This window comes from Panthera tigris, chromosome B2 (genome assembly GCF_018350195.1).
Source record: "Panthera tigris isolate Pti1 chromosome B2, P.tigris_Pti1_mat1.1, whole genome shotgun sequence".
Classification (NCBI taxonomy): domain Eukaryota; kingdom Metazoa; phylum Chordata; class Mammalia; order Carnivora; family Felidae; genus Panthera; species Panthera tigris.
Genome location: NC_056664.1, coordinates 34,834,028 through 34,861,609, shown reverse-complemented (window position 1 = coordinate 34,861,609; position 27,582 = coordinate 34,834,028). Strand labels below are relative to the sequence as shown.

Below are 27,582 nucleotides of genomic sequence, written 5' to 3'. Positions count from 1 at the left end.
TATAAAAAGGCTTCAATGAAAACTCTTGCTCTTTTCTTTTTTTAAAAAATTTTTAATGTTTATTTTTGAGAGAGAGACAGAGAGAGAGACAGAGTGTGAGTCGGGGAGAGACAGAGAGAGAGGGAGACACAGGATCCGAAGAAGGCTCCAGGCTCTGAGCTGTGAGCACAGAGCCAGATGTGGGGCTCAAACCCACGAACCACGAGATCACGACCCGAGCCAAAGTCAGACGTTTAACCGACTGAGCCACCCAGGCACCCCATGACAGCTGGAATTCTAAGCCGGGTGGACTGTCCTGAGTCTAGGTTCCTAAAGACTATGCTGTACTGCCTCTTGGAGAACTTGCCATCCCTCACAGAGAGATGAGACAGTGTTCTGTTAAATGGATCTACCATAATTTATTTCATCAGCCCCCTTTTAATGGATGCCTGGATCGTTTCTAATTGTTCCTTATCATAAGCCATGCTGAAATAAACAACATGTACGTTTTGGATAGGTGCGTTGGATTCATTGAATACATTGCCGGCAGTGGGACTGCTGGCTGAAGGGTATGTGCATTTGTAACTTTGCCAGATCCTGTCTTACTACCTTCCGTGGGCTTGCCCAATGTGCTCTGTTCCCCTCGGCCTCTCCAGTGGATTATGTCATTAGACTTTTGAATTTTTGCCAGATTAACAGGTAAAAAAATGATATCTCAGAAAACTTTATTTTGCACACCTTAATAATGAGTGAGTCTGAGCACCTTCTATATCCGGGGCCATTCAGCATTTTGTTTTAGGAGGACTTTCTATTCATATCCTTTGCTCCTTTTTCTGTTGGGTTTCTGGCCTTGTTCTTACTAGTTTCTAGGAGCTCATGGCGTATCAGTGCTAAGTAAGCATTTGCAACAGCATCTACCCCCTTGGGAATTTCTGCACAAGGTCAGGCTTTCTCCTTTTCCTCCGGTGAGTGTGTTGGTTTGCCTGGAGAAGCCAGCGGCCTGGGAAAAGGTGTAGGGGGATTCCACTGAGTACTGGGGTCTAAGGCAGCAGGGGGTACCACAGCCCCTCTGATGGTGGGGCTTGGGCGGGCCAAACGGCAGGCAGAGGCGGGGTCAGGGCCAAGAAAGTCACCCATCCCTAAGGGGCGAGGCACCTGGTCCAGGCGGACAGCATCAGAGGACCCGTCCCCATCCAAATGCGGAGACACACAGGGGTGACATGAAGGTGGTCTGTTGCTGTCCTGAGCCCAATACCAGGGGTTCCTTCGGCTCCCCAGATCCCGCAGCATCTCACCTCCATGCCCCTGGGAACCAGGGCCAGGCTGGCCGGAGGAGGGTCGGTCCACTGGCGGGGGCACGCCGGCAGGACCGACGCCTCCGGGCTGGCGAGCAGACAGCGCCCGCGGCTCTGCTCCCGCAAGGGCCGGCCCCTGCCTCCCCGGAGCCCGCCGGGGCGGGAGTGGAAGCCGGATCCCGCTCTTTCGTTTTCGTTTCCCGGAAGGATAGAGATTACCGGAGCGCCCTTGTGAGCCTGCTCGCCCCGGGAACCCGAGGCCACCCGGCGCTTCTCTTCTCGAAAGAGATTTCCTCCTAGGCCACCTTCCAGTTTTGGGAGCCGAGTTAGGGGTTGGGGGAAGGAGGCCCAGCAGCCGCAGCCGGCGGAGCGCTCACGACGGACAGCCGGTGGCTCCCTCACCTCTCCACCTGTGATGCAGGTAAGAGCCCAGCGGCTGGGCTGAAGTCCGCAGTGCGCAGTGCGCGAACTGAGCCTCCTGCCCCCCATCCCTTCTCCATTACCTCAATCAAGTTCCATACTCATTTTATCAGAACTTTTTCCTGGCTGGAATCTCGCTTTCCAACACATAACCAAACTTCACCCTCCATCCCTCTCTCGCCGGCCCTCTCTCCTCCTAACTCACCTCCAGCCCTTCTGTGTTATATACTGCTCCTCCACACCTCCTCCTCACCCCTCCATCAACCAGTTGTGATGTCCCAGGAGGTTCCTGCACAAACCAGACCCTCACAGCTGGCAAACGCGACCGCGGAGGCCTCCCCCCACCCCCCTCACTCCTTAGCAGTCCCTCTGCCTTTACCGTATTTCCCCAGCAGCCTCAGAACCGCCCCAGAGCTGGACTCCCTCTTCCCACCTCCAAGGCCTTTCTCCACCTCCTCTCTCCATGATCAAGTTTCAGATACATATCCATATTTTATCAGACCTTTCCCCTGGCCTTCCTGCTGAGGCCCAGACCCCTCTCAGCAGCAACCTGGCTGGCATTTCCCAGGCAGTTAAAACCCCGGAATTGGCTGGTATTAGAATGCTTGGAAGAGGGTTGAAGAGTCCACGAGGGGCTTCCCGTGAGTATCAGGCCCTCGACCCTAGACCCTTCTCCAGCCTGGCAAGCCCTCCCTCCCAGTGGCAACCTTGGAGGCTGGATTACCTGGGAAACAGCACCCATGGGAGCAGGGGGGGCTGGGTCCCAGCCAGAAATGCCCTGAGAGCTACCCCAAAAGTTGCCAAATCCTCCTCTGCAGGCTTCTGGAGTTTGCTGTGTGGCTCCAAATCCCCAGTCTTTCACTGCAGGTTGCCCTCCTCAGACACCAAGAGATGAAGGTAATGCTCTTAAAGATCCTAGATCGGGAAAATGACTTGCTGGGACTGGTTTCACTTTTGCTTTTCACAGGGTGGCACCTGTGACTGGGCATAAGTCCCAAGGATCCTCCTGTTTCTACAAAATCCTGTCACTTTTGTCATGCCCTCATCCTAACGGATGAACCGAATACCTCTGGGGCGAAGCTGGTTGTAAAATTGTAAAGATACAGGCTTCCCTTGGTGGGACCTTGGGATTTAGAAATTTATCCTTCCTTTTTTCTCTTGAAAACAGCATTTACTTGGTTGCTTGTTTATTTCTGACTTCAGATCTTTTTATCCTGGCCCCTCAGGTCCCCTGTGTCCTCTCACCAAGGTCCCAGAGAGCATCCCTAGGCTCTTAGATTTTCAGCGTACTATCAGATCTTGGCAGGGGAGGCTTCTGGTGGGGTTAGGCACATTCGTGAAAAACTTGCATCAGAAAGGTGAAATTGATCAAGCGTCCACTGCGTACAAGATGTCGAAGGTACCAAGCTGAAGACATACATGGTTCCTACCTTTAAGGCAGATGCAGAGATGGTTGCTCTTTCCACTGGAAAAAAAAAAATCTTAATACATGTAAGGATGGCTGAGCCTTCACCAAGAAGGCTCTTCTTTGACTGCCCCGGCTTTTCTACTTTCTAGGAGGGAGAATTGGCCAGTTTTTCTGTGAGCCCCGAGGCAGCCACACCACCCCCAGGCACCCAGGCCAAATTGGAAGCTGGAATGGACTTGCTGGGTGAAGGGGGAATCTGCAAGCTGCCAGGAAGACTCCGTGAGTAGAGGGGAGGAGAAAGGCTGATGTTTTTATGTTTTTTATTGAAAAAAAATTTTAAATGTTTATTCATTTTTGAGAGACAGAGAGACAGGATGCAAGCCAGGGAGGGGCAGAGAGAGAGAGAGAGAGAGGGAGAGAGAATCTAAAGCAGGCTCCAGGCTCTGAGCTTTCAGCACAGAGCCTGACGTGGGGCTTGAACCCATAAGCTGTGAGATCCTGAGCTGAGCCAAAGTCAGATGCTTAACCAGTTGAGCCACCCAGGAGCCCCAGAGGCTGATGTTTTTAAAGGACATAAATGTGACACATGGACTTCTTACCCAAGAGACTACCTTCCCTCCATTTGCTATTTCTCTGCTGGGTTTTCTGTAACTTTTCCTTGGTGAGGAAGTCAGAGGAGGTCAATGTGAATTTTCACTGCGGGGAGGCAGCTGCCATGGTCAAGGGTGAAGACGAGAAGTCTCCTCATTAGTAAGATGAGGGTTGGGATCAAATGAGCTATGGGATCTCTTCCAGCCTATAGACAAAGGATTGGGGATGTTGCCAATGAGGAAGCCAGATGAGGTGAAACAGTGAACCATAGTTGTATGTATGTAGAACTCTCTTTTAAATAATTATGCTTCATTTTTATTATTCCTAAAGTAGCATATGCTTATTGTCAAAAATTGGGAAATGACAGGGAAGCAGAAGAATATGTAAAACAATCAAACCCACCCAAGGAGAGCCATGGGAGACATATTGGCCATATCCTTTTATTTCATTTTCCCGAGGAAACTCCTAACCATAGAACAGGCTGTAGATTGTTTCAGTTGCCAGAGCTGAGGGGTGGAAAAGCTAAGTGACATGCTCCAGAGCACATGGGCTCTCCATGCTAAGGCCAACCCTTGGTCCTGCTGATAATCCTCTAAGAGATTTTTAAATGTACTTCCTAAGCCAAGGGAATCATAAGATAGGCAGCAAGCTGACTGCCAGTGGGAGGTCTTAATCTGGGGTGGGGGGAGGCGGTTCTTGGGGTGGCTGTGGGCGGGTACATCTGACTGGGATTGTGAAGCATCCAGGCCACTTCTTGCTCGGCTCATCCAGGGGCTGGAACACTGCTTAACTGATTTCATACCCTTCTGATTTCCTGGCCACGACCTACTTTTTGAGCTGCTGACAGGACTGAGCAGCGGGCATGACTTCACAGGCCTTGGGGGGACCTGGCTGCCTTTGCTGGAAACAGTGTGGCATTCTCTTAGCGAGGAATGCAGCCTGTGGGAAGACGGGGACTCATGGATACGAGAGAACCACAGAACATGGGTGCCCTCACGCCTCAGAGCAGCAGTGGAGGAAAGAGGGAGTGTGATGTGGGGACAGGGGCAAGGGGCTCTGTGAGGAACCTCTCTTGTTTCGTCTTGTCCGAGCGCAAGCCCTGACCGGTAGGTAGCTTGGAGCTCAGGGCTGTTCCAAGGAGATGTTTGGCAACAGTTACATAGAGGGTAGGATTTGGGTTCTGTTCACAACCCAAACCGTGGTGATGAGGAAAAATGGGACTTTGGGGACAGAGCTGAAGACCCTGAGTGTTGCTGTGAAGAAGGACCTTTGATGACATCTCATGGCAGCTGAGGACACCAAGCCTCAGTGGTGGTTGGGGGGGCTTATCTGCAGGTCCCACGAGGCCCTCTATTATCCCCCGTTACCTCCCCATATTCAAAGTCCACTCTCCTAACTGGCACACCAAGTCCTAGAAGATCAACACTGTAGAGACCTGAGGTCCCTCAGGTAATTCATTTGCATTCCAAATAAGGAAATTGGGGGCCAGAAAGTTGTGTTCTGCCCAAAGTCAAGTAACCTTCAGTTACCTCCCTCTTTTGGGTGCCTAGCTCAGAGTTACTGGGTAAGAGGATATAAGAGGAGTGGGGCTTTAGAAAATGTAGTCATCACCTTGGCAAATACGACTACACCAGACTTTTAATTTTTTGAAGCCCCTTTCGGTGGGGCCGCTCTGAGACGGTCACCAGGTGTTCCTGCACGTTTCTAGTGACAAGAATTTCCTCTTCTCTTCAGCCAGCCTGTTCCCTGGTTACTCAACTCAGGGTGCCGATTTAGAACTCCTGGGGTACTAGTCCTACTGCCTTTGGCTACATTTCTCCAGAAACAGGCCCTGAAGTACTTCCCCACAGAGGAGCGAAGGAAATCCAATTTATTTATTTTTTATTTGATGTTTATTTATTTTTGAGAGAGAATAAGAGTGTGTGTGCGTGCGAGTTGGGGAGGGGCAGAGAGAGGGGGACAGAGGATCTGAAGGAGGCTCTGAGCTGTCAGCACAGAGCCTGATGAGGGCCTCGAACTCGTGAACTGTGAGATCATGACCCGAGCCGAAGTCGGACGCTTAACCGGCTGAGCCATCCAGGTGCTCCTGAAATCCAATTTAAATGTAAATTGCAGCACGGTGGGCAACTGGGGCTCACTACCAGTGGGGACCTGTGGGGGACAGTGAGAGCACACCCTGAGCTATCCCAGCCCGGGGGTAAGGAAGCTGGGTTTTCATTCACCTGCCTTCCATCCGTGATGGGGTGAGGCTGCTTCCACTGACTCCACTGCAAACTGAAAAGACCCCCTTTTGGGAAGGAGCTAGCAAACCCAGCTGGCTTGGCTCGGCTTCATCCCCACCTTCCCTTTCCAAGTTGCCCTTTGCGCTGGCAAAGTCAGGCACAGAGTCAGGTGCTCACATTCGACATCTGGCGGCCATCAGAGAGTAGAGGTGAGAGCCAAGGGCTGTGGGCAGGGCACCAGCAGCGTCCTCTGTACTTCTTAGATTTCATGACTCATATTTACTTCTGAAAGTATTCAGGCAACAAGTCCTGGCCTTTGGTAAATATCTAGCAGTCTTCCAAGATGGGAGCGCTAAATGACTCATTTTCCTGTCAACAGCTGAGCAGATGAGCGAACTGCTGACCCCCCAGTGAGGGGTTGACCTTTCAGACGGCTGTGGTGATGTCATGCCCCTTTCTTACGTTTCTGGAAATTGAGTTTCCCTCGCTGGGCGTCTCTCTGAGTATTTATCTCCCGTCACCCACCCCCCTTCCCTCCTCCACCTCCAGCTCCTCTTATCAGCAGGGTGATTTGCCTCAGCAGGAGGGTGAACGAACAAAACAAATCTTGCTTAGCTTTGTGAGTGGGTGCCAAGTGGCACACACAAGTTCCCTGCAGAGCTTACGTTTCCGTGTTTATTTGCCCGACAAAGATGTGCGGTAGAGCAGGGCAGAGTCCACTCTGGGGGTGACTGTCCTGTCTAGTGACAGGAAGGGGGCTGAGACGGAGGGGCTGGATCCCCCAGGCTCTGCACGCACAAAAGGAGACTCACAATGAGGCTTCCCTCTGCGCAAGTGGAGAGTGAAAGGGGATTCATACCTTCCCTCCCCCAGGCTGCATCCATGAGGGTCTCCCCAAGGTCAGGGGTGAGTCGGGAGCCGTGAAGGCAATACAGGCCCTGGGACCACTTACGGGAACCCGGGCTGAGGTCCCGGGGAGTGGGTCTTGGGGGCGGTGATGCAGCCTCTAGGGACAGCTCAGGGGATTTTGAGGAGGCAGTTTAGAGATGGTCACCAGCACAGCCGCGTTTGAGGACAGAGAAACTGAGACTCTGTGCAGCTAGCGGCCAGATGGGGCCTCATGCCTCAGACTCTTAGTTCCTGGTCCTGAGCTGCCACATTTTCCTGGAGCTGATTCTCTGGGAAAAAAAAAAAAAAAAAAAAAGCTCTGTGAACTTCCCACGGTTGGCTGCAGAAGAATTGAGATCTCTGCGTTTAGAAATTGACTTTCAAAGCTCCTAGTTGTGAACAAGCCACGGGCAGAGACCATAGAGCGCCACGTCTGATTTTCAGACGTCGTGGGCAGAGGGAGGACACGTTTCTGCAACGCCCTCGCAGCGTACAACACGGGAGAAGGCCCCTTGGGGTATTCCGACAGGTGTTCATGCTGCTGCTCAAGTTCATATCCTTCACTTATAGAGAGTCCCCAGGCACTTATGTTAATGTGTACAATTCTTTTTTTTTTTTTTAATTAATTTATTTATTTTGAGAGAGACAGAGAGTGCCAGTGGGGGAGGGGCAGAGAGAGGGGGAGAGAATCCCAAGCAGGCTCCGCACTGTCAGCATGGAGCCTGACACAGGGCTCCAACCCATGGCCATGGGGTCATGACCTGGGTTGAGATCAAGAGTGGGATGCTCAACTTGCAGAGCCACCCAGGCGCCCCAACAGTCAAGTCTAGCAGAGTGGCTTCCAGCCATCCTAGACCGGAGCATCTCGAATTTTCGTGTGCACGCGAGTCTCCTGGGAGCGTTATAGAAATGCAGATTCTGATTCGGTAGGTTTGGGGTGAGCCTCTAGTAAGCTATACCTCTAGTAAACTCTTGGGTGACACCACTGCTCCCGGAAATACATTCAAGGGCCACATTTTATACAGCTGTGTCCTAACAGTGCTTTCCCAAGTGTTTGGTCAGGGCAGACAGCCCCTCCTCTGCTGTCCTGCCTGCCCCTTCGTTGCGGTGTATTCAGTAAACTTCTATCTTCTTAAAACAAAAAACAAAGCATTTGGCCAGGACTAAGGAGTGAAATCAGTTTAGTGGGTCAAAATAAGTATTTTTTAAAAAATGAAATAAAACAGGGCGCCTGGGTGGCTCAGTCGGTTGAGTGTCCGACTTCGGCTCAGGTCATGATCTCACGGTTCGTGGGTTCGAGCCCCGTATCGGGTTTGCCCCTGTCAGCGAAGAGCCTGCTTCAGATCCTTTGTCCCCCTATCTCTCTGCCCCTCCCCTACTCATGCTCTCTCTCTCAAAAATAAATTTTAAAAATTAAAAAAAATTTTTTTTAATGAAATAGAACATTTCACAGTACATCATAAATGGTAAAGGTAGCTGTGATCTCGTGAATACTTTGTTTTGGCTCGTTATAAGTACATGCTTGTGTGGGTCATGATGTAAAATGCATTTTTTTTTTTTAATGTGGGTTGCAATTAGAATGGTCTGAGGAACTGCCCTAGATCAAGGCAAGAGAAGCAGTAAGTTAGGTGGAAGCAGGAGCCAAGGGAGAGGTGGGGTGGGGTGGAGTGGGGAGGTTGGAGACTAGAAGTGGGTGTTTGGGAAGCTTTGAATATTGACAGTGATGTTGTCACCTGCCAGTGAAAGGGAATATGGCAAACAACAAACAGATGGGAGATTCCCAAAGCCAGCAGTTTCGGGACAGAGCCTCCTGCTCCCTAAAGTCAGGGCCTGGGCTAGACCATGTGCATCTCTGTGCAGACTGAAAAGACCCCTCCTCTGGGAAGAAGCCAAGCCAAACCCAGCCAGGGCGTGGGTTGGCTTCTCCCATACCCTCCCATTCCTTCTCTCTAGCGGTGCCTTGGTGTAGGACACCACACAACCGTATGCGCGGGCCCTGCCCCACGGCCTGGTGACCATAAAACTGAATGTGGTTACCAAGAAAAGCAATATCAGCCAGGACGACTAGGATAGACAATAGGGTGATGGATTTGAGGGGACTCTGGACAGACAGTGACACTCAGTAAACCACGGAAAATGGCGATTGCTAAACTGCAGTCATTGTGGCAGAGAAACCAGCTAGTCCCTCTATTTCCAGGCGGGCTCCACCAATGAGGATGCTGTTAATCGTAATGAATACTATTTGCTGAGTATTTACTCTGGACCAGGCATTGTGGCGGGCATATCATACGCACTGATTGAATACACTTAAATAGGACGGGAGAGTGGCTTCTTTTATTATTCCTACCTTACAGATGTGAACACTGGGCTTGGAATCGGGAGAATTACCCTCTCCATAGTCACCCCCCAGGAAACTGGTGGGGCTGGGATTCAAACCCACATACCTCCAAACCTGCGGCTGTCACTTACGCTGAGCAAAAGCCTCCGATGTGGGATGATGACAGCTCCCATGTTTAGAGGACTGGCCAAGCACTTTACCGTCTCCCACGTTCCTCCTGGAACCCTGCCAGGGAGGTAGAAGCCAACTGTTAGTTCTGATTTGATTGTTAAAGGTAGGCCCAGCTCTGTTGTTCTGGAAGTCACTCTGTCTAGCAGACTGTGGGGGTGTGGTGAGGAGAGTACCTGGGAAATAGCTTTGATCGGGGGGGAGGGGCAGCTTGAGGCGGCTCTTGAAACAAGGACAGAGGAGTGTTGACTTGCTGGGGTGGAGAGTTGAGAGCCATGTCAGTTTCTTTTTTTTTCTTTTCTTTTCTTCTCTTTTGTTTTCTTTTCTTTCCTTTCCTTTCCTCTTCTTTTCTTTCCTTTTTTCTTTCTCTTTCTTTCTTTCTTTCTTTCTTTCTTTCTTTCTTTTCCTTCCTTCCTTCCTTCCTTCCTTCCTTCCTTCCTTCCTTCCTTCCTTTTTTTAAGTTAATTTAAAAAAGAGAGAGAAAGCACAAGTGGGGGAGGAACAGAGAGAGAGGGAGAGAGAGAGAATCCCAAGCAGGCTCCACACTATTAGTGCAGAACCAAATGCGGGGCTCGAACTCACAAACTGTGAGATCATGACCTGAGCCAAAATCAAGAGTCAGACGCTTAACTGACTGAGTCACCCAGCTGCTCCGCCATGTCAGTTTCTTGAGCAAAAGAGTGAAAGGGGTGTTGTGGGAAGAGAGACCTGGTTGGGGTGGGACTGGGGGGCCAGAGAGGGGTAGATCAGGATGCCTGGAAGTCTTTCAGCACACTCATGTAGGCCATTTATATTATTGAGCATCTACTATGTCCCGGGCATTGCTGTAGGTGCTGGAGAGAGCAGTGACTGAGACTGGCAAAGTCTGTGGTCAAGGAGCTGACATCCTAGCGGGGGCTGCAGTGACTACATAAGGAAGCTGGAAGCTCAGTGATAAGGGCAGTGGAGGGAGATGCAGCCCAGGATGGGGAGGGGGGCCTTCAAGTCCTACCCTGTTCTGGGTGTGCGTGGGAGACAGTGCTAACTCTTTAGGGAGATACTCAAACCCCCCAGTGGTGTCTTGGATACACAGCCCCTCCGGCTTCCCCTTCTAGGGTCTCTGTCCAGATCTGTCCCAGAAGCTTAGAACTAGCCAAGCTGGAAATCCCCAGGGAGCAAGTGGCTGGGGCCGGGAGAGGAAAGTGATAATCAGGCTGGAGTCTTGAGAGGCAAAGATGGTTGGTGTGACCCACACTGAAAATACGGTGGGTCACAGCCAAGAGAGGGAGAAGCATGGGCTGCTCTGGGGTGAAGCCCCTGGGTGTGGTTGTACCAGTAAGGGGAGACTCAATTGGGCTCATCCCAGTAACCAGGTCAGGAAGACGTCTTGGAGCGGGGGGCAGTAGACACCTTAGATCACACTCGCCAGCAATTGCTGAGCTCTGAGGTGTGCTGGGCCCTGTGCCAAGCACTTTACCCGTGTCACCCCAGCTAACAGCAAGAGCTCCGCTCATCTTGGAAAGTGCATACGACCTGCCAGGCCCTGGTCTTCAAATTGATTATCTCATAGAATCCTGTGACAGCCCCACGTCGCTAGTACTGTATTTGTCACCCTTGATTTGCAGATGAAGAAATGGAAACACGGTCATTTAGCCAGCTTCGATACTTATTGTTGCATATTTTTCCTTTTCCTTTTTTTTTTTTTTTAGGCATACTTTACATACAGTCATGTGTACAAATCTTGAGTGTACAAATGCTTATGCATGTATACACTTGAGCAGCCACCACTGAGATCAGGAACTAGAGCATTTCCAGCGCCCCAGGAAGGTGCCTTGCACCTCTCCCCAGGCCGCTCCCCTCCAAAGGGCGACCACTATTCTGTCTTCTCTCCCTAGACTAGCGTCTATTCTTGATTGTGTTTTTACATCTGGCTTCTTTCCTTCACCGTAGTATCTGTGAGCTTTAATCCACGTGTCACATGAAGCAGCCCCTTGTACTCTGTTTTATGGTCGAGCGGCACTCCATTGTCCGCAAACATCACAATTTGATTGTCCGTTCTCTGCCTGATGTTTCCAGTTCTTTTCTACTATGAATAGAGCCACCGGACATTCGCATACATGTCTTCCGGAGGGTGTGTTCCCACCACGGCTCTTAGGTCTTCACTCAGGGGTGAGTTGCTGGATTGTACAGATGTAGCCTGGGCTCCTAACCCCTACGCCACCCTGCCCCTCAAACAGCACAGTAGCCCAGTGAGGCAGTGTTTTATCTCATTTCACAGAGGGGGAAATTGAGGCTAAGAGAGTCTGAGCAGCTTGTAGGTGACTTGGCTAGCAAGGGGCCGAGCTGGGACCCAGATCCTGGGGTTGGAGATTTAGCCCAGAGCTGGGTGGCTCATCCGAGCTTGGAACTTGGTCCTTCCCTGGGGTCTCGAGTCCTATTGGAAAGCCTTTTGACCTGGGGATTCTTTGAAGACATAAAGAACAGGAAGGTCCCTTTTCTGTATTTATTGGACCTGAGAAGCTGGCAGTAAACGGATGAAAGGTGAGGGTAGGAGTAAGCAAGAGGTAGTGAAAGAAAAACCCAATCCCACTGCAGGGTGATGACAGGCTTCATTTTCAAGTGCTACTGTGGGACCTCAGAGTCCCTCGGGGACAGCATGGGAAGTCCCCTGCCCGTGTCTCTGGACCTGGTAGCAGGACCACACCTGTGGTTGATACTGTCTGCCAAGTTCACGATGTCCCCGCCTTCGTGCAGTTTTAGTGTTTCCATGGAGGCAGGACAGCTAGAGGGGTGTGGGATCCATCCCAACCCTCTGGCCACACACGGGACAATGCACCCTTCTGACTCAGGATCATAGTTTTGAATTTTCGGGTCGACAGCCTCCAAGATCATGGAATAGGCAATCCCACAAAAAAAAATGCAATGGCCATTTGGCCCCCAGAGCCCCAGAAGCCCTGGCTGGCTCATAGGCCTGCCCCTGGCACTCCTGAATCTCACTGTCGGGTGGCCTCCAGCTTTCACACCACACAGCTTTTGTGTCTCGGTCACTTCTGTAGCCACTGGACGGACCTCGCGCGGAGGCTCCTCATTTCTATTTCCATCAGCCAGGCATTGTGTTTCCTGCATTCCTGCCAGCTGTGGGCGCTATCGTTCAAATGATATCTCACTCTTCTCTGATTGTGCCTGTCGGGGACCAGTGAGGTGTCACGTCCTGCCACATGAGTATTAGTGGATTTGTTCTACTGCAGAAGTTCTCAACTGGCAGTGGTTTTGCCCCTCTCCCTTGGGGACATGTGGCAATGTCCGCAGACATTTTTGGTTGTCACTCTTGTTGGGCAGTGTGTGTGTGTGTGTGTGTGTGTGTGTGTGTGTGTTTGCTGCTGACATCTAGTGGGCAGAGGGCCAGGGATGCTGGGAAGCATTCCACAAAGCTCAGCACAGCCTCCACAGGGAGGAATTATCAGGTACAAAGTGTCAGTAGTGCTGAGGCTGAGAAATCCTGCTCCACCGTGAATTGCTGGTAAGATTTTTTTGTCTTAAAAAAAAATCAGTGTAGAGATGCTCTTCCTCTGTGATAGACATTAGCCCTTTTAAAAAATTATTTATTTATTTAAATGTTTGTTTATTTTTGAGAGGGGGGGAGAGACAGAGCATGAGCGGGGGAGGGGCAGACACACACACACACACACACACACACACACAGAGAATCCGAAGCAGGCTCCAGGCTCTGAGCCGTCAGCACACAGCACAGAGGCCGAAGCGGGCTTGAACCCACGAACTGTGAGATCATGACCTGGGTGGAAGTTGGACGCTTAACCGACTGAGTCACCCAGGCGACCCAGCCCTTTTTTTTTTTAATGTTTATTTATTTTTGAGAGAGAGAGGGAGAGTGAGAGAGTGAGAGCAGGGGAACGGCAGAGAGAGAGAGAGACAGAATCTGAGGCAGGCTTCAGGCGCTGAGCTGTCAGCACAGAGCCTGACGAGGGGCTCAAACACGTGAACCTTGAGATCATGACCTGAGCTGAAGTCAGATGCTTAACTGACTGAGCCACCCAGGCACCCTGACATTAGCCCTTTATCTGTTATCTGCATTGTAAATATTTCCCTTTATTCTGTCCTCTTTTAATTTCGTTTATGGTATCTTTTACCACACACACAACTTACGTAATCAAATGTATCTTTCACTTGTTATAGCCTCTGAATTTCCCGTCGTGGTTGAGGGCTCACCTACCCATGTTTAATGCATATGGGTTTCCTATTTCCACTTAAAAAAAGACTTTAGGGGTACCCGGGTGGCTCAGTTGGTAAAGTGTCCGACTTCGGCTCAGATCATGATCTCACGGTTTGTGGGTTTGTGGGTTCGAGCCCCACGTTGGGCTCTGTACCGACAGCTTGGAGCCTGGATCCTGCTTTAGATCTGTGTCTCTCTCTCTCTCTGCCCCTCCCCTGCTCACTCTCTCTCTTTCTCTGTTTTGAAAATAAATAAAACATTAAGACATTTTTTTCTAAATAAAAACAAAAGGACTTTATTTTTAAGGGGTGCCTGGGTGGCTCATTCAGTTGAATGTCTAACTCTTGGTTTTGGCTCAGGTCATGATCTCAGGGTTCGTGAGTTTGAGCCCCACATTGGGCTCTGAACTGCCAGTGCGGAGCCTGCTTGGAATTTTCTCTCTCCCTCTCTCTCTGCCCCTCCCCTGTTCCCATTCTCTCTCCCAAGATAAACTTTTTTAAAAAAAGTAAAAGATTTTATTTGAAACAAATTTTTTTAAATTTTTTTTAACGTTTATTTATTTTTGAGACAGAGGGAGACAGAGCATGAACGGGGGAGGGTCAGAGAGAGAGGGAGACACAGAATCTGAAACAGGCTGCAGGCTCTGAGCTGTCAGCACAGAGCCCGACGCGGGGCTCGAACTCACGGACCGCGAGATCATGACCTGAGCCGAAGTCGGACGCTCAACCGACTGAGCCACCCAGGCACCCCTTGAAACAATTTTAATGTTTTTCCATTTTTGAGAGAGAGACACAGAGAGACAGAGTGTGAGCAGGGGAGGGGCAGCTAGAGGAAGACACAGAATCGGAAGCAGGCTCCAGGCTCCGAGCTGTCAGCAGAGAGCCCGACAAGGGGCTCAAACCCACAAACCACGAGATCATGACCTGAGCCGAAGTCGGATGCTCAACCGACTGAGCCACCCAGGCGCCCCTAAAAGATTTCATTTTTAAGTAACCTCACACCCCATGTGGGGCTCGAGCATACAACCCTGAGATCAAGAGTCACATGCTCCATTGGCTGAGCCAGCCGGGCACCCCCTATTTCCACTTCTATTCAGGTTTCTATTGTTGTATTCATTAGGTCTTAATCCACCTGGAACTGCTTTTGATAAATGGTGACAGGTGAAGATCCAAATATATTTTTACCAGGTGGCAAGCCAGTCATGGTTTTACCCTGTCTTAAGTTCACTATCCTTTTCCACTGAATTAAAATCCCATCTCTATCATGTATTAAATTTTCACACACCCACACGCGCGCGTGTGCACGCGTGCAAATATACACACATCTCCTGGCTCCTTCTGTCCCAATGATCCTTGCCAGTCTTAGGTAACAGCGTCAGATCTTGATGGTACTACATACCGCAAAGGTCAGTTGCCACTTCTATTCTTTTTTGTCCCCTTAATTTTTTACTCAATTGCAGATATTTCTTCTTTATTATTCCTTCTCAGGTCCCAAAATAAAGTAAGGGGAGCCTCTCCTTCCACCCAAGCCGGGCTGTGTTGCCCTGCTTTCTGCGTTTGTAGCCTGGAGCCCCGTCCCTCTGTGCAGCTGGGCAGGAATTGTCCTTAGTCGTTGGTTGCCTCGCTCCTGCCAGCCTCCCCCTGGGCCATGTCCCCAGCTGTGGCACAGTGCCTGGCACATGGCCAGTGCTCATTAGATATTGGCTGAATCGATGATCAAGCAGATGCACGTTTTCTTTTTTGGTAAACGGGAAAACTGGTTTTCTCTCTTGTGCTAATTTGGGACCAAGGCAGTCACAGGTTGGTTTAGTCTTTGGACAGTTACCTCCTCCGTCTCAGTTTTTCTACCTGTCACACCAGCCCTGATGAGCTGGGCGCCTTCCACTGTCACGTGGCCAGGGTCCTGACAGGGCTGAAAAGCTCTCGGGAGGACAAGAACCACACAAAGTGCAGCACCAGGCTGCCATCACAGTGGGCACAAGGCTGGGGGCTCCAATACGTTTAGGGGCCCACAAAAATGTTCTGACTTCTTTTAAAATCAAGAGAGGGGCACCTGGGTGGCTTAGTCGGTTAAGCTTCCAACTTTGGCTCAGGTCATGATCTCATGGTTCATGAGTTCAAGCCCCACATCACGCTGTGTGCTGACAGCTCAGAGCCTGGAGCCCGCTTCGGTTTCTATGTCTCCCTCTCTCTCTGCCACTCCTCTCCTGCTCGTACTTTGTCTCTCTCTCTGTCAAAAATAAATAAACATTAAAAAAATTTAAAAAATAAAATGAAATCAAGAGAAAAAATATGAACTTTTAGGCAGAAGAAAACGTTTTAATACATCACGATACACTCATCTGTATGCAATGCAGTCATAAAATATAATTTTAAATATTTTTTAGTGGAGGAAGGGGCCTAGGAAGGCAAGAGTCCCAAGGGTCCAGAAAGCCATGATGTGGCCTTGTTAAACCCAACCCAGATTAGTGGGGTAAATATTTGGCATTGGTTGCCTAATAGACCCAGGCAGAGTAGAAGCATAGGAAGGAATAAAATAAAGCAACTGCTTGTCTGGGTATTTCCAGAGATAAGAACACACACACTGAAATGGGTGCAGGAGACTTCCTTGTCCGCTGGGCGGTTCCCTGAGCAAGCCCAGACCTGAGCTGGCGCATTAGAGCTGAAGAGTGGCAGCCAGACAGACCTGGATTCTGGGCCCGGCCGTACCTTGTGCTACCTGTGTCATCCGAGGCTAGTCACTTAACCTCTGGGAGTCTCAGCTTCCTCATTGGGAAAACAGTAAGGGCAACACACGTTCTTTGTAGGACCGTTTAATCATACATGCAATCGGTCAACACCTGTTTAGGGAGCACTTCCTATGGTCCAGGCACCGTCCTGGGTGCTGAATACACACAACAACGTGCCCCAGCACATCCCGCCCAGTGCCTGGCACATAATAGTTCCTTAGTAAACATTTGCTGAGTTAATAGTTGGAAAGCAGGCTGGGCTGGTAGGAGGAGCCACCAAAAACAAAATAGGCAAACACAGGGCACTTGGGTAGCTCAGTCGGTTTAGCGTCTGACTCCTGACTCCAGCTCAGGTCACGATCTCACCGTTTGTAAGTTCGAGACCCATATAGGGCTCTGTGCCGACAGCACAGGGCCTGCTTGGGATTCTCTGTCTCCTCTCTCTCTGCCCCTCCCCCTGCTCGTGCTCTCTCGTGCACGCTCTCAAAAATAAAGAAACTAAAAAAAATAAAAATAAAAATAACTGAACACAAACATAAGGCATAGATAATGACAAAGCTAAACATGTACGTCAAATGTAATGACAAGGAAAGTAAGGTGCCAGGAAGGAAAAGAACAGGACGTGGTGACAAAGTGGGGGGCAGGACAGAAGAGCATCTGCTCAGGTGTAGCGTTCAGGGTGGGCTTCTCGGAGGAGGTGACACTCCTGAAGTGCAAGCATGAGCGATTATTGAGGGGAGAGCCCTTGCCCCCACCCTGTGCCCTTTCCCAGTCCCTGTCCTCACGGTGGTTGCAGGCATCCAGCCGGCACTCTGGAGCAGGGAGGACGTGCTGCACTGGCTGCGTTGGGCCGAGCAGGAGTACTCTCTGCAGCGCACGGGGGAGCACGGCTTCGAGATGAACGGCCGAGCCCTCTGCATCCTCACCAAGGATGACTTCCGGCTTCGTGCGCCTGGTTCAGGTCAGGGAAACTCGCTGGCTTCCCTCTAAAACGTGCTGACAGAGACCCAGGTAGGCCCAGGGGGGGATGATGGACGCACTGGTTGGAGGAGCTTGCTCACCTCCCAGCATGGCAGATGTCCCCTTTTCCGTAAATGTTTTCCCCGGGGCCCCTCGCTAGAGCGGGCCTGCAGGAAGCTGTTTGGCTGTTGTTTGCAGAGTCCCCAGTGTCCTGTCCTGCTGTCGCTTCCCCTCCCCTTCCCCGTGGCTCTCATCTCCCCTACCCATTTCCATCCTGCCACCTCTCATCTCGTCTGCATGACGCTGTGACTGACGCTGGCCCTCCCCTGAGAGGCAGGTGACTGACCTGCCCCCTGCCCCCACCCCCAGGTGACGTCCTGTATGAGCTGCTTCAGTACATCAAGACCCAGCGGCAAGCCCTGGTGTGTGGGCCCTTTTTCGGAGGGGCCTTCAGGCAGAAGATGCCCCCTCAGCGCTGCCCCTGCCTCCTGGAAGGTGAGGGAGGCTCTTCTCGGAGCTCTGGGACCTCCCCTCAGTCGGCCTCTTTGGGAGGGCAGGGCTTCCTCCAGGCAAAGGAATGGAAGAGGCAGCTGTGTGAGCCGAGACCCCCCCCCCCCCCACCTTCCCTCTGCCCTGCCTCCTCAACCCTCACCTCTGGCCCCTCCCATCTCCTCAGTTCTCTGCTCTCCTCTCTAGCAAAGTGTTGGTCCAGGCACCGTCCTGGGTGCTGAATACATACAACAACGTGCCCCAGCACATCCCGCCCAGTGCCTCTCATTTCCTCTCTTCCTGATCTCCCTGTGGAAATTGCTCTTGTCAGGGACTCTAGAGACCTGAACGTGGGGATGTCCGCGTCCAATGTTGGTCCTTATTCACTGTCACCTCTCATGACTGCCCCTCAGACTCTTCCCTTGGCTTCCAGAACACCCCACGGTCACTCCTTCTCAGCCTCTTGGCTTCTCATTTTCTCCCCTACTTCTAAATGTTGGGGTAGCCCCAGACTCAGGGGGTCTCTCCTCTATCTGCACTCAGACTTAGGTAATTTCATGTAGTATTGGGCGTTTAATACCGTCTAGTACTGATGATTCCTACAGATACCCGGACCTCTGTGAATTCCAGACGTTTGCACCCCACACTTCCCCTGGAATGTCTAATGGACATCTCAACCCTAAAAGCTCCTAAAGCAAACACCTGATTCTTGTCCCACCTCCCTCCCCCCAACCCTGCTCCTCTCCTGGGCTTCCTTGTCTCAGCAAACCGCAGCTTCATGCTCCCAATTGCTCTGGCCAAAACGTTGGATGTCATTTTTGATTGTTTTCTCTCTTTCCTGCCCAAATCACAGAATCCCAACCGTCAACAAGTCCTGTTGACTCGACCTTCAAAATCTATCCAGGGGTGCCTGGGTGGCTCAGTTGGTTGAGTGTCCAACTTTGGCTTAGAGCATGGTCTCGTGGTTCGTGAGCTTGAGCCCCGCATCGGGCCGTCTGCTGTCAGTGCAGAGCCCTCCTCAGATCCTTTGTGCCCACTACCCACCCCCCCCCGCCCCTCCCCTGCTCTCTCTCTCTCAAAAATAAATAAACTTAAAAAAATCTATCCAGAATCAAACCATTTCACACACCTCCACTGCTGTCCGCGGCCCAGCCTCTATCACCTCTGGAGAACCTCCTCACTGGTCTCCTTGCTCTGCTCTTGACCTCCTATGATCTATCCGCAATAGAGCAGCCAGAGAGATTCATAAGGCAGATCGTGTCACTTCTCTGCTCAAAATCTTCCAATGGCTCCCATCACACTCAGAGTCAAAGCCACAGTCTTTATAATGACCTCCTGCCCTCTGCTGTCCTCTCCTGCCCCTCTCCCTTTTGCTCTTGCTGCTTCAGCCACTCTGGCCTCCATGTTCATGGAACAAACCAGAGACACTCCTGCCTCAGGGCCTTTGCATTCGCTGCTCTCTCTGCCTGGCATTCTCTCCTCTTGATACCCACATAGCTCACCCGTCTACTTTCTTCAGATGTCTGTTAGATGTTAACACGTCAGTGAGGCCTTCCCTTACCATCACGTAGCTCTCTATCTTTCCTGGGATTCCCTATCTGCCTTAGAGTGCTTTATTCCTGCCCCCCGCCCCCCGCCCCATTGTATACTCTTTCTATTTTCTTTTTTATTTCAACCATCTCCCTCCCTTTCCAATCTCCCACTCCCCCACTGCTAGAATATAAGCTCCATGAGGGCAGGGGCTTGTTTTGAGTTCAGTGATATGTCCCCAAGAATTTTAGAACAATGCCTGGCTCACAGAAGGTTCTCAGTAAATATTTGTTGGGTGGATGGAGAGGACATAGGACTGAGATACAAGGCACCTGGATTCTGGATGTGGCTCTGTCACCCCCTTGGCTTTGCAAACAACTTTACAGATGAGGGAACAGGTTTGAGAGATTATGTCACTTGCCTGCTGGGAGCTGGGGTTAGCACTGGGCTGTCTGGCCCTCCATTGCCTCCCTGACCTTCCAGCTGGGAACTGGGCGGACGAAAAGCATTAGGAGTGCTGTCCCACGGGGATCCCAGGCATGCATGGAGGGGTTGGGGGAGGCCCTGGGCCCACAGAATCAACGGTGCTCATCTGCTTGCAGAGGGGACTGGGCGACCTCAATTGGCCCCCCGAACGGGTCTCCTGCAGCAGCCACCACACCTGGGGTTTGCCAGCTCCTTGAGCCACCTGGCCAGGTGGCCCCTTGGCAGGGAGGACTCCCTCAACGTATCTCACTGTTCAGAGCTCAGCTGCAGGGCTGAGGGAGCCTGCTCCTCCCCCATGATGCCGGAGGCTCCCATTGATGGCAGGATCGCTGGTGAGTAGGAGGCTTGTGTGCCCCTGGCCAGGAGGGAGGTGTGCTGAGGCCAAGTCCCAGAGGGTTATGAGTGACAGGGAGGAGGGTTGTTTTGAGCTGGGTGATGAGAGGGTCTGTGCTGGGCTATTGGAGTGTGGGGTGACTGTCCTGTGTACTGGCCACAATCTAGCCACAGCAGTCAGTGCTGCCCAGGATTGCCAAGCCCACCCTGTCTCCAGTTCAGCCAGTCCTAGTCAGACAGTGAGCTTGGCATGGGTGAGTATTCTGCTCCTTTATTTTTTGTTTTTGTTTTTAAAAATCTGTTTTTTTATTTTCTATATATTTTATTTTAGTTTTTGGTTAGATATTCAGTGAAATTTCTTTTTTCTTCTTAATTTAAATCCAAGTTAGTTAACATATAGTGTCATGATGATTTCAGGAGTAGAATTTAGCTATTCATCACTTACAGAGAACACCTAGTGCCCCTCCCAAATGCCCTCCCTAATGCTCATCACCCATTTAGCCCATCCCCCACCCAACACCCCTCCAGCTACCCTCAGTTTGTTCTCCGAAATTTGAGAGTCTCTTACGGTTTGCCTCCCTCTCTGTTTTTATCTTATTTTTGCTTCCCTTCCCCTATGCTCATCCGTTGAGTTTCTTAAATTCCATATATGAGTGAAATCATATAATATTTATGTTTCTCTGACTTATTTCGCTTAGCATAATACAGTCTAGTTCCACGCACATTGCTACAGATGGCGAGATTTCATTCTTTTTGATTGCCGAGTAATACTCCATTGTATATATACACCACATCTTCTTTTTTTTTTTATGTTTTTATTTTATTTTTGAGACAGAGAGAGACAGAGCATGAGCAGGGGAGGAGCAGAGAGAGAGGGAGACACAGAATCTGAAACAGGCTCCAGGCTCCGAGCTGTCAGCACAGAGCCTGACGTGGGGCTCGAACTCACGGACCGTAAGATCATGACCTGAGCCGAAGTCGGAAGCCCAACCGACCGAGCCACCCAGGCGCCCCTACACAACATCTTTTTTATCCATTCATCGCCTGATGGACATTTGGGCTCCTTCCATAATTTGGTTATTGTCGAAAGTGCTGCTATAAACATTGGGGTACAAGTGCCCCTATGCATCAGCACTCCTGTAGCCTTTGGATAAATTCCTGGTGGTGCTATTGCTGGGTCATAGGTTAGTTCTATTTTCAATTTTTTGAGGAACCTCCATAACTGTTTTCCAGAGTGACTGCACCAATTTGCACTCCCACCAGCAGTGCAAAAGGGGGGGAGTATTCCTCTCCTTTAAATGACGTGGGGCTCAAACTCACAAACCTCGAGATCATGACCCGGGCCAAAGTCGAACATTCAACTGACTAAGCCACCCTGGCTATTTATTTATTTATTTATCTATCTATAAATGGTTGGGTGCTTACTATGTGCCACGTGTGATTCTGAGACTTGTATTTAATCCCACGTTGGCTTTTTGAGGCTGGTATTATTAGCCCCATTTTACAGGTAAGGAAAATGAGGCACAGAGAGGTTAAGGGACTCCCCCACGATCGATCACACAGCAATAAGTGGCAGAGCTGGGACGTGAACCCAGGGGGTCTGGCTCTAGAGCCACACTTCCGTTCTACATTCATCGTCAAAGGGTTGACTAACAGGCTGCCAGACAGACTGACAGAGAAACTGGCTGCCTTTCCAAAGGTGTGTTGGTTAGCCATGGCAGAGTAACTACATTTATTCTAAGACACCACAGAGTGGGCAGGAGCCTGGCTTCTGGATCAGAAACAACTGGGGATCACTGAAACACAAGTATTTGATCTCTTACAGAATAGTGCTTAACATTCTTTGAGCACTTACTCTGTACCAGGTACCGTGCTAAGGAGTTTTGGATATATTATGTTACTTAATTGTCATATCATCCCCTACAAGGAAACTGTGGCTCGGAAGAGGTTAGGTAACCTGCCTGAAATGACCCAGCCAGGTGGCCCAGGTAGGGGGACTTAAGCTTTTGTTCCCAGGCTCCCTCTGCCGCTTGCTCTCCATGATGGCACGTTTGATTTTCCCAGGCCTCTCACCAGGGTGCTTGACAGGATGGGTTTAACAGTTAGACTCCTTGGTCTGCCTGCCGCTGAGGAGGTCCGTGCCCGGGACATGTCCAACCCCTCTCTGAGCCCAATTCTTTATGTCTTCCTGGGGATAAAGGTAGCCACTTCCTAGAGTTAAGGTGAATCAAAGAGGCAATAAGCCCCCACAAGTGGCTGTTTCTGGTAGTATTGTCGTCTTGACCATCCTGCTGCATGGCCTTATGAGCCCCAAAGCACCTTACGAATGCCTGTCCTCACAGCTCCAGGAGAGTGCCCTGTCCCTACCCTCTGTGCTCTATTGCAGATTGCCGGCTGTTGTGGGATTATGTGTACCAGCTGCTCTCTGACACCAGGTACGAGCCCTACATCAGGTGGGAAGACAAGAACGCCAAGATCTTCAGAGTTGTGGATCCAAACGGGCTTGCCAGACTCTGGGGAAACCACAAGGTAAACCTCAGCCACCAGGTGGGATGACCTCCACACATCCAGAAGAGGACAGGGTAGGGGGTCAGAGTGGACCCATCAGCACTAAGGGATGGTCCTCAATGGACAGGGGCTTCACCAGCAGCTCCAGATGTGTCAGGATGGTTTTATTTTAGGAGCGACTGAGGGACAGGAAGTTACTTCTTGAGGATGGGGAAGTTCAGGGATCTTGCCTTCTACTTGCTTAGCACTTGAGACCTTTTTAATTTTGTTTAATGTTTATTTGCTTTTGAGAGAGAGACAGAGACAGAGTGTGAGCTGGGGAGGGGCAGAGAGAGAGGGAGACACAGAATCCGAAGTAGGCTCCCGGCTCTGAGCTGTCAGCACAGAGACCGATGCGGGGCTTGAACCCACAGGCCACTAGATCGTGACCTGAGCTGAAGTCAGACGCTTAACCGACTGAACCACCCAGGCGCCCCATGAGACTTTCAAAGCATGTTTCCATGAGTGGTGCCACATCTGCTGCGGGGCGGCTGGGCCAGATGAGGAAACTGGTTTCTGGGGGGCAGCTGGGGTAGAAATCCAGGTCTCAGGCCCTGCGGGAACATCAGGCGTCAGGGCTGGAAAGGGCTGGGAACCCCTGGGGCCAGCATTCCCAGTGTGAGGGACGCCTATACCTAAAAAGGGCACCTGCCGGAGGACTTTAGGTGGTTGACTCCAAATTCTAATAATTACGTATTTATTTTAGTAAGAAGATGAAAAGTTTTAACTATGATGTCAGTGTCTTGATTGACACTGGTGATATAAAGCAAGTGTCCTTGTCTATAAATAAAGTCATTTAACTAAAAAAGGAGCCTTAAAAAAAAAAAACTATTAGCAATAATGGTGATCTACAGTAGATAGCATTTCTTTCTTTTTTAAAAAAAAATTTTTTTTTTTTAACATTTATTTATTTTTGAGACAAAGAGAGACAGAGCATGAATGGGGGAGGGTCAGAGAGAGAGGGAGACACAGAATCTGAAACAGGCTCCAGGCTCTGAGCAGTCAGCACAGAGCCCAACGCGGGGCTCAAACTCACATACCGCGAGATCGTGACCTGAGCCGAAGTCGGACGCTTAACCGACTGAGCCACCCAGGCGCCCCAGATAGCATTTCTTAAAATGGCATAGGATTTCATTGCTAGGCGCTGCTCTGAGAGCTTTCCCCATAGTAACTCATTTAATTCCCAGGAGACATCATGAGGTAGGCGTCAGAGGGGAAATGGAGGCACAGAGCAGTTTTTCCAAGAGTTTGCAGGCAGTGGATGGCAGAGCAGGGGCTGAACACAGAGAGTGTGGCTCAGTGCTCCCCTCTTGTTGCCTCTCAGTGGTCTGGGGGCTGGAAGGATGCAATGGACTAAAGTTTGGGCGTGCTTACCTGGTCCAATCCCCAAATAGTACAGGGAGGGAAACTGAGGCCCAGAGAGCAGTAATTCCATTTCATGAACGTGTACTACCTGCCAAGCATTGTGCTAAGTGCTCTATGGATTAGCTAATTTAATCCTCAAACAAACCTGTGGGATGGATGTTCTTATCCTCATTTTATACCCAGGGAAACAGATGCAGAGAGGTAAAGAAACTTACCCGAGGTCACGCAGCTGCTTTATGTTGACCCCAAAACCCAGCCTCTTTGCCCTTCCTCTGCACTGCCCACCCCTCAGAGAGAGAAGAAGGAAATACCTTGGCTAAAGTCACGCAGCTTGGCGGGGGACTACTCCTACCATATGCCCCTTACTGAGCTAGCTGTCGTCATTTCCAACTAGATATATACTTATTTGTTACTACTTGTGACATTGGCTATTTAAAAGCAATGTGTGAGTCACTCCTGCCCCATGGTTCCCAGCCCCGTATTTGTCCTCCCAAACTCAAGGGAACTCTTGTAACCCCTCACAGAACCCTGGGCTGAGGGGCTTAAGAAACCATCCAGTTCGACCTGCTCCTTTCCAGGTGTGGAAACCAAGGCCTGGAAGGAGCAAGGTAGGGAGCGGAGGGTGACGTGGGACTGCTTTGCCTTCTAGAACCGGGTGAACATGACCTACGAGAAGATGTCACGTGCCCTGCGACACTACTATAAGCTGAACATCATCAAGAAAGAACCTGGGCAGAAGCTCCTGTTCAGGTGAATAGCCTAGGGGCCGAGGTGAAAAGGGGAAGCAGGGCTGGGCTTGGGTGGGCTGGAAACTCTCTGCGGCTAGGACAAGGGCTGATTTGCTCCTGGGGCCCAAATTCCAGATTTCTGAAGACGCCCAGGAAGGTCGTCCAGGACAGGGAGCAACCAGAGAGCCCGGAGCAGGGCAGGTTGGATTTCAACGAGGAGATGCTGCAAGTCTCTCCCTGAGGGGCAGGTGGATTCTGGGTATGAACCGAGTCTCCCCGGAAGGCACCTGGCCGCACGGCGGCCTCCTCCTCCCTCCCAGGGCAGCAGGGATCCCCAGCAGGTTTTGCACTCAAGGGATCACAGCTGTTGTCTCTGACCTTAAAGCTGCCTGGGCATCTGGGAGGCTGGGAACTGGGAAGCCTCACATTCAGGACATGGTGGGGTGGGGGGCATCATTCTTCGGTAGGGCAGCCCTGGGGCTCAGTGGAGTGCAGGGAGTGATCCCTCTCTCTGCCCTACTCCTTGCTGCCTGCCCAGCTTGGGAGTGAGAGCATCCAGCCCAATTCCTTCAACTTACAGAAGAAGGAAGCGGAGATCCCTTACTGGACCTCAGTTTCCTCATCTGTGAAAGGGATGAGCTCATGACAACCTGCCCTCGGGGGGGCTGATCCTGCCTGGGAAAAAGGAGTATTGTTTCGTCAGTCTTAGTAATAATGACAATAACAATAATAATAATAAGCTGCATGGGGAAAAAGGAGTACTGTTTCATCAGTCTTAATAATAATAATGGTAACTGACATTCAAGTGTTTACTATGTGCCAGGCCTTGTGCTAAGGGTCCTGCCTATAATTTATGTCATTCAATTCACACTCCAAACCCCTGAAGTTTAAAGATGGGGAAATGGAGGCAGAGGTTTGCAGAGCTGGGATGTGTCTCCAAAACCCAGTGCTATTACTTGGTTGGTTGGTTGGTTTTAGTGACTCTGAATGTATTGGGCACTTCTCAAGCAGAGGCCGTGACCCTACCTCTCTGCCCTCAGCATCTCTGCTGAACAGTTCATTTCACTTGGCCCAACCTCCATTTCCCGAGTTTTCGGAACTTTGGTGCCTCTGTGACAGTGACCGAGTGAAGATCTCCACTCCCTCTCCACCTGTGGTTTCCTATCTCCCATTCCTGGACCTGCCGTGTGACCTTGGGCAAGTTGTTTCATTTCTCTGGAGCGTCAGGCTTCTCAGCCACAAAATGCAGAGGCTAGTCCTGCCCTGACCTCTCAGCATTGCAGGAAATCTTCCTAAGACAGCGTCTGTGACATGCTTAGTGAGCACCTGCTCTGTAAGGAGTACGGAGTCCGTGTTAGCCAAGAGGACTCTGCAAACCCAAAGCTGCTCTAAAGCAGGGAAATGCCTCTGTGCTATGGGTTCAGCTTCTCTCTGCTCCATACCCCCCCCCCCTTCCCCCTGCCTCGAGACTGGCTGGGGCCTCCCAAGGGGGTCAGAACCTCTGCCCTGCGACCCCTCCAGTAAGGTTTAGGGGAGAAAGGGAAGGGAGTGTTTTCACTTCGCTGAAAACAGAACTTCTTATAGTCACATCTTCTTTCTTGGAAGGAGGAAACGACTCCTGCCTCTCGCCCCCAGCAGGTCAGGAAATCCCCCTTCTGGCTGAGCCTGAACTGGCTTTGAATCACTGTGCAGAAGCTGATAAGGATTCTCAGACTTTGGCCCTCAGAACTGTGACCACTCTTGAGCGGGGCTTATGTCCTGGCTTAGTTCCCCCCCCCCCCACCCCCGCCACGGGGGCCCTCGTCAGTTCCACACCAGAGGAGGCCGGGCAAGTGGCCTTGTCCAAAAGGTTCAGTAGGAAAATCCTTGGCCGCTGTCATCTTCCTTCAGACTGTTCTCTTTTCTTGACTTTGTTCCAGGATGAACCCATGCCCCATAGCTTTTCTCATCCTCTTTAACCCAGAACTACACAACTGGGCTGGGAAAGACTGTCACAGTCAGCGTGTCCAGACTCCTTTTATTGATAAGGCAACTGAGGCCAGAGAGGGGGACTGACCTGCTCAAGGACACACAGCCCAGCTCAGCCTGCTGACTCCTAATGGGGTCTCATAGGTTACTTCTTCCAGGGAGCCGTTGGCAATTGCCTGCTGATGTGTTTGTTAATGGTTGTTAACAGCTGCTTATCCCAGTGGTTGTGTCTTCTTCACCCAGGGGGTGATGAATCTCACCCAGTGTTGGGACCACTGGGGCCTGGGTTGGGCAGAAGTCTACCACCCCGGAGGAACTCGGAGCCCTGGCCTCTCCACTCATTCCTGGGGAGGGGGATCTCCACCCTTTCCCCATCTCCCCAGGCGCTAGTCTGGAAACTACACCTCGGTGACAGGAATGAAAGGATTCATTCAGCCCTTCCCTCCACCAGCATTAATGGAGCACTTGCTGTGTACCTGGCGTCAGGGGAGGCTCTGGGTTTACATCCAGTTTTTACACAGTCAGATTCTTGAAAAGTGATGGGTCACTGGAAACATGTCAGAATGGACTTCCTCACAAATGATTTTACAGAGCAGGAAATATATTCTCATGATTTGAAAAAGTAGCCAGCCATGTCTGTCTTTTTCTTTTTCTTTTTTTGCCAGATACTATTAAAGTCAACAGTCGATAAACAATTTATTTCAAAAGTGAGTGTGTTAAGAGGTTCATTAATGAAATAAATGACACCAGTCTCTGTCTCCGTCCGGTCAAACCACTTACCGCACTAACCCAGGAGCACAGGCTCCATTGTTCTCCATCTTCTTTGCTATGTGGATTCTTGTCAACAGTCTTTTTCCCTCGCAAGGAAATTCCACCCCACCCCCCCCCCCCCCCCCCCCGGCTTTACTGAGGGATGATTGACATATAAC

The 27,582-nt window shown here is 50.8% G+C and overlaps 1 protein-coding gene across 1 annotated transcript; it reads left to right on the top strand.

Annotated features, from left to right (window-relative positions):
* Window positions 1-1,493: 1,493 nt before the first annotated feature.
* ETV7 (ETS variant transcription factor 7) lies at window positions 1,494-26,042 on the top strand. Its single transcript, XM_007085261.3, has 8 exons — window positions 1,494-1,695; window positions 3,252-3,381; window positions 17,044-17,208; window positions 17,577-17,702; window positions 19,829-20,044; window positions 22,432-22,574; window positions 24,607-24,707; window positions 24,821-26,042. Exons 1-8 carry the CDS (start codon window positions 1,690-1,692, stop codon window positions 24,924-24,926), a joined length of 993 nt encoding a protein of 330 aa, XP_007085323.1. The 5' UTR covers window positions 1,494-1,689; the 3' UTR covers window positions 24,927-26,042.
* Window positions 26,043-27,582: the final 1,540 nt, after the last annotated feature.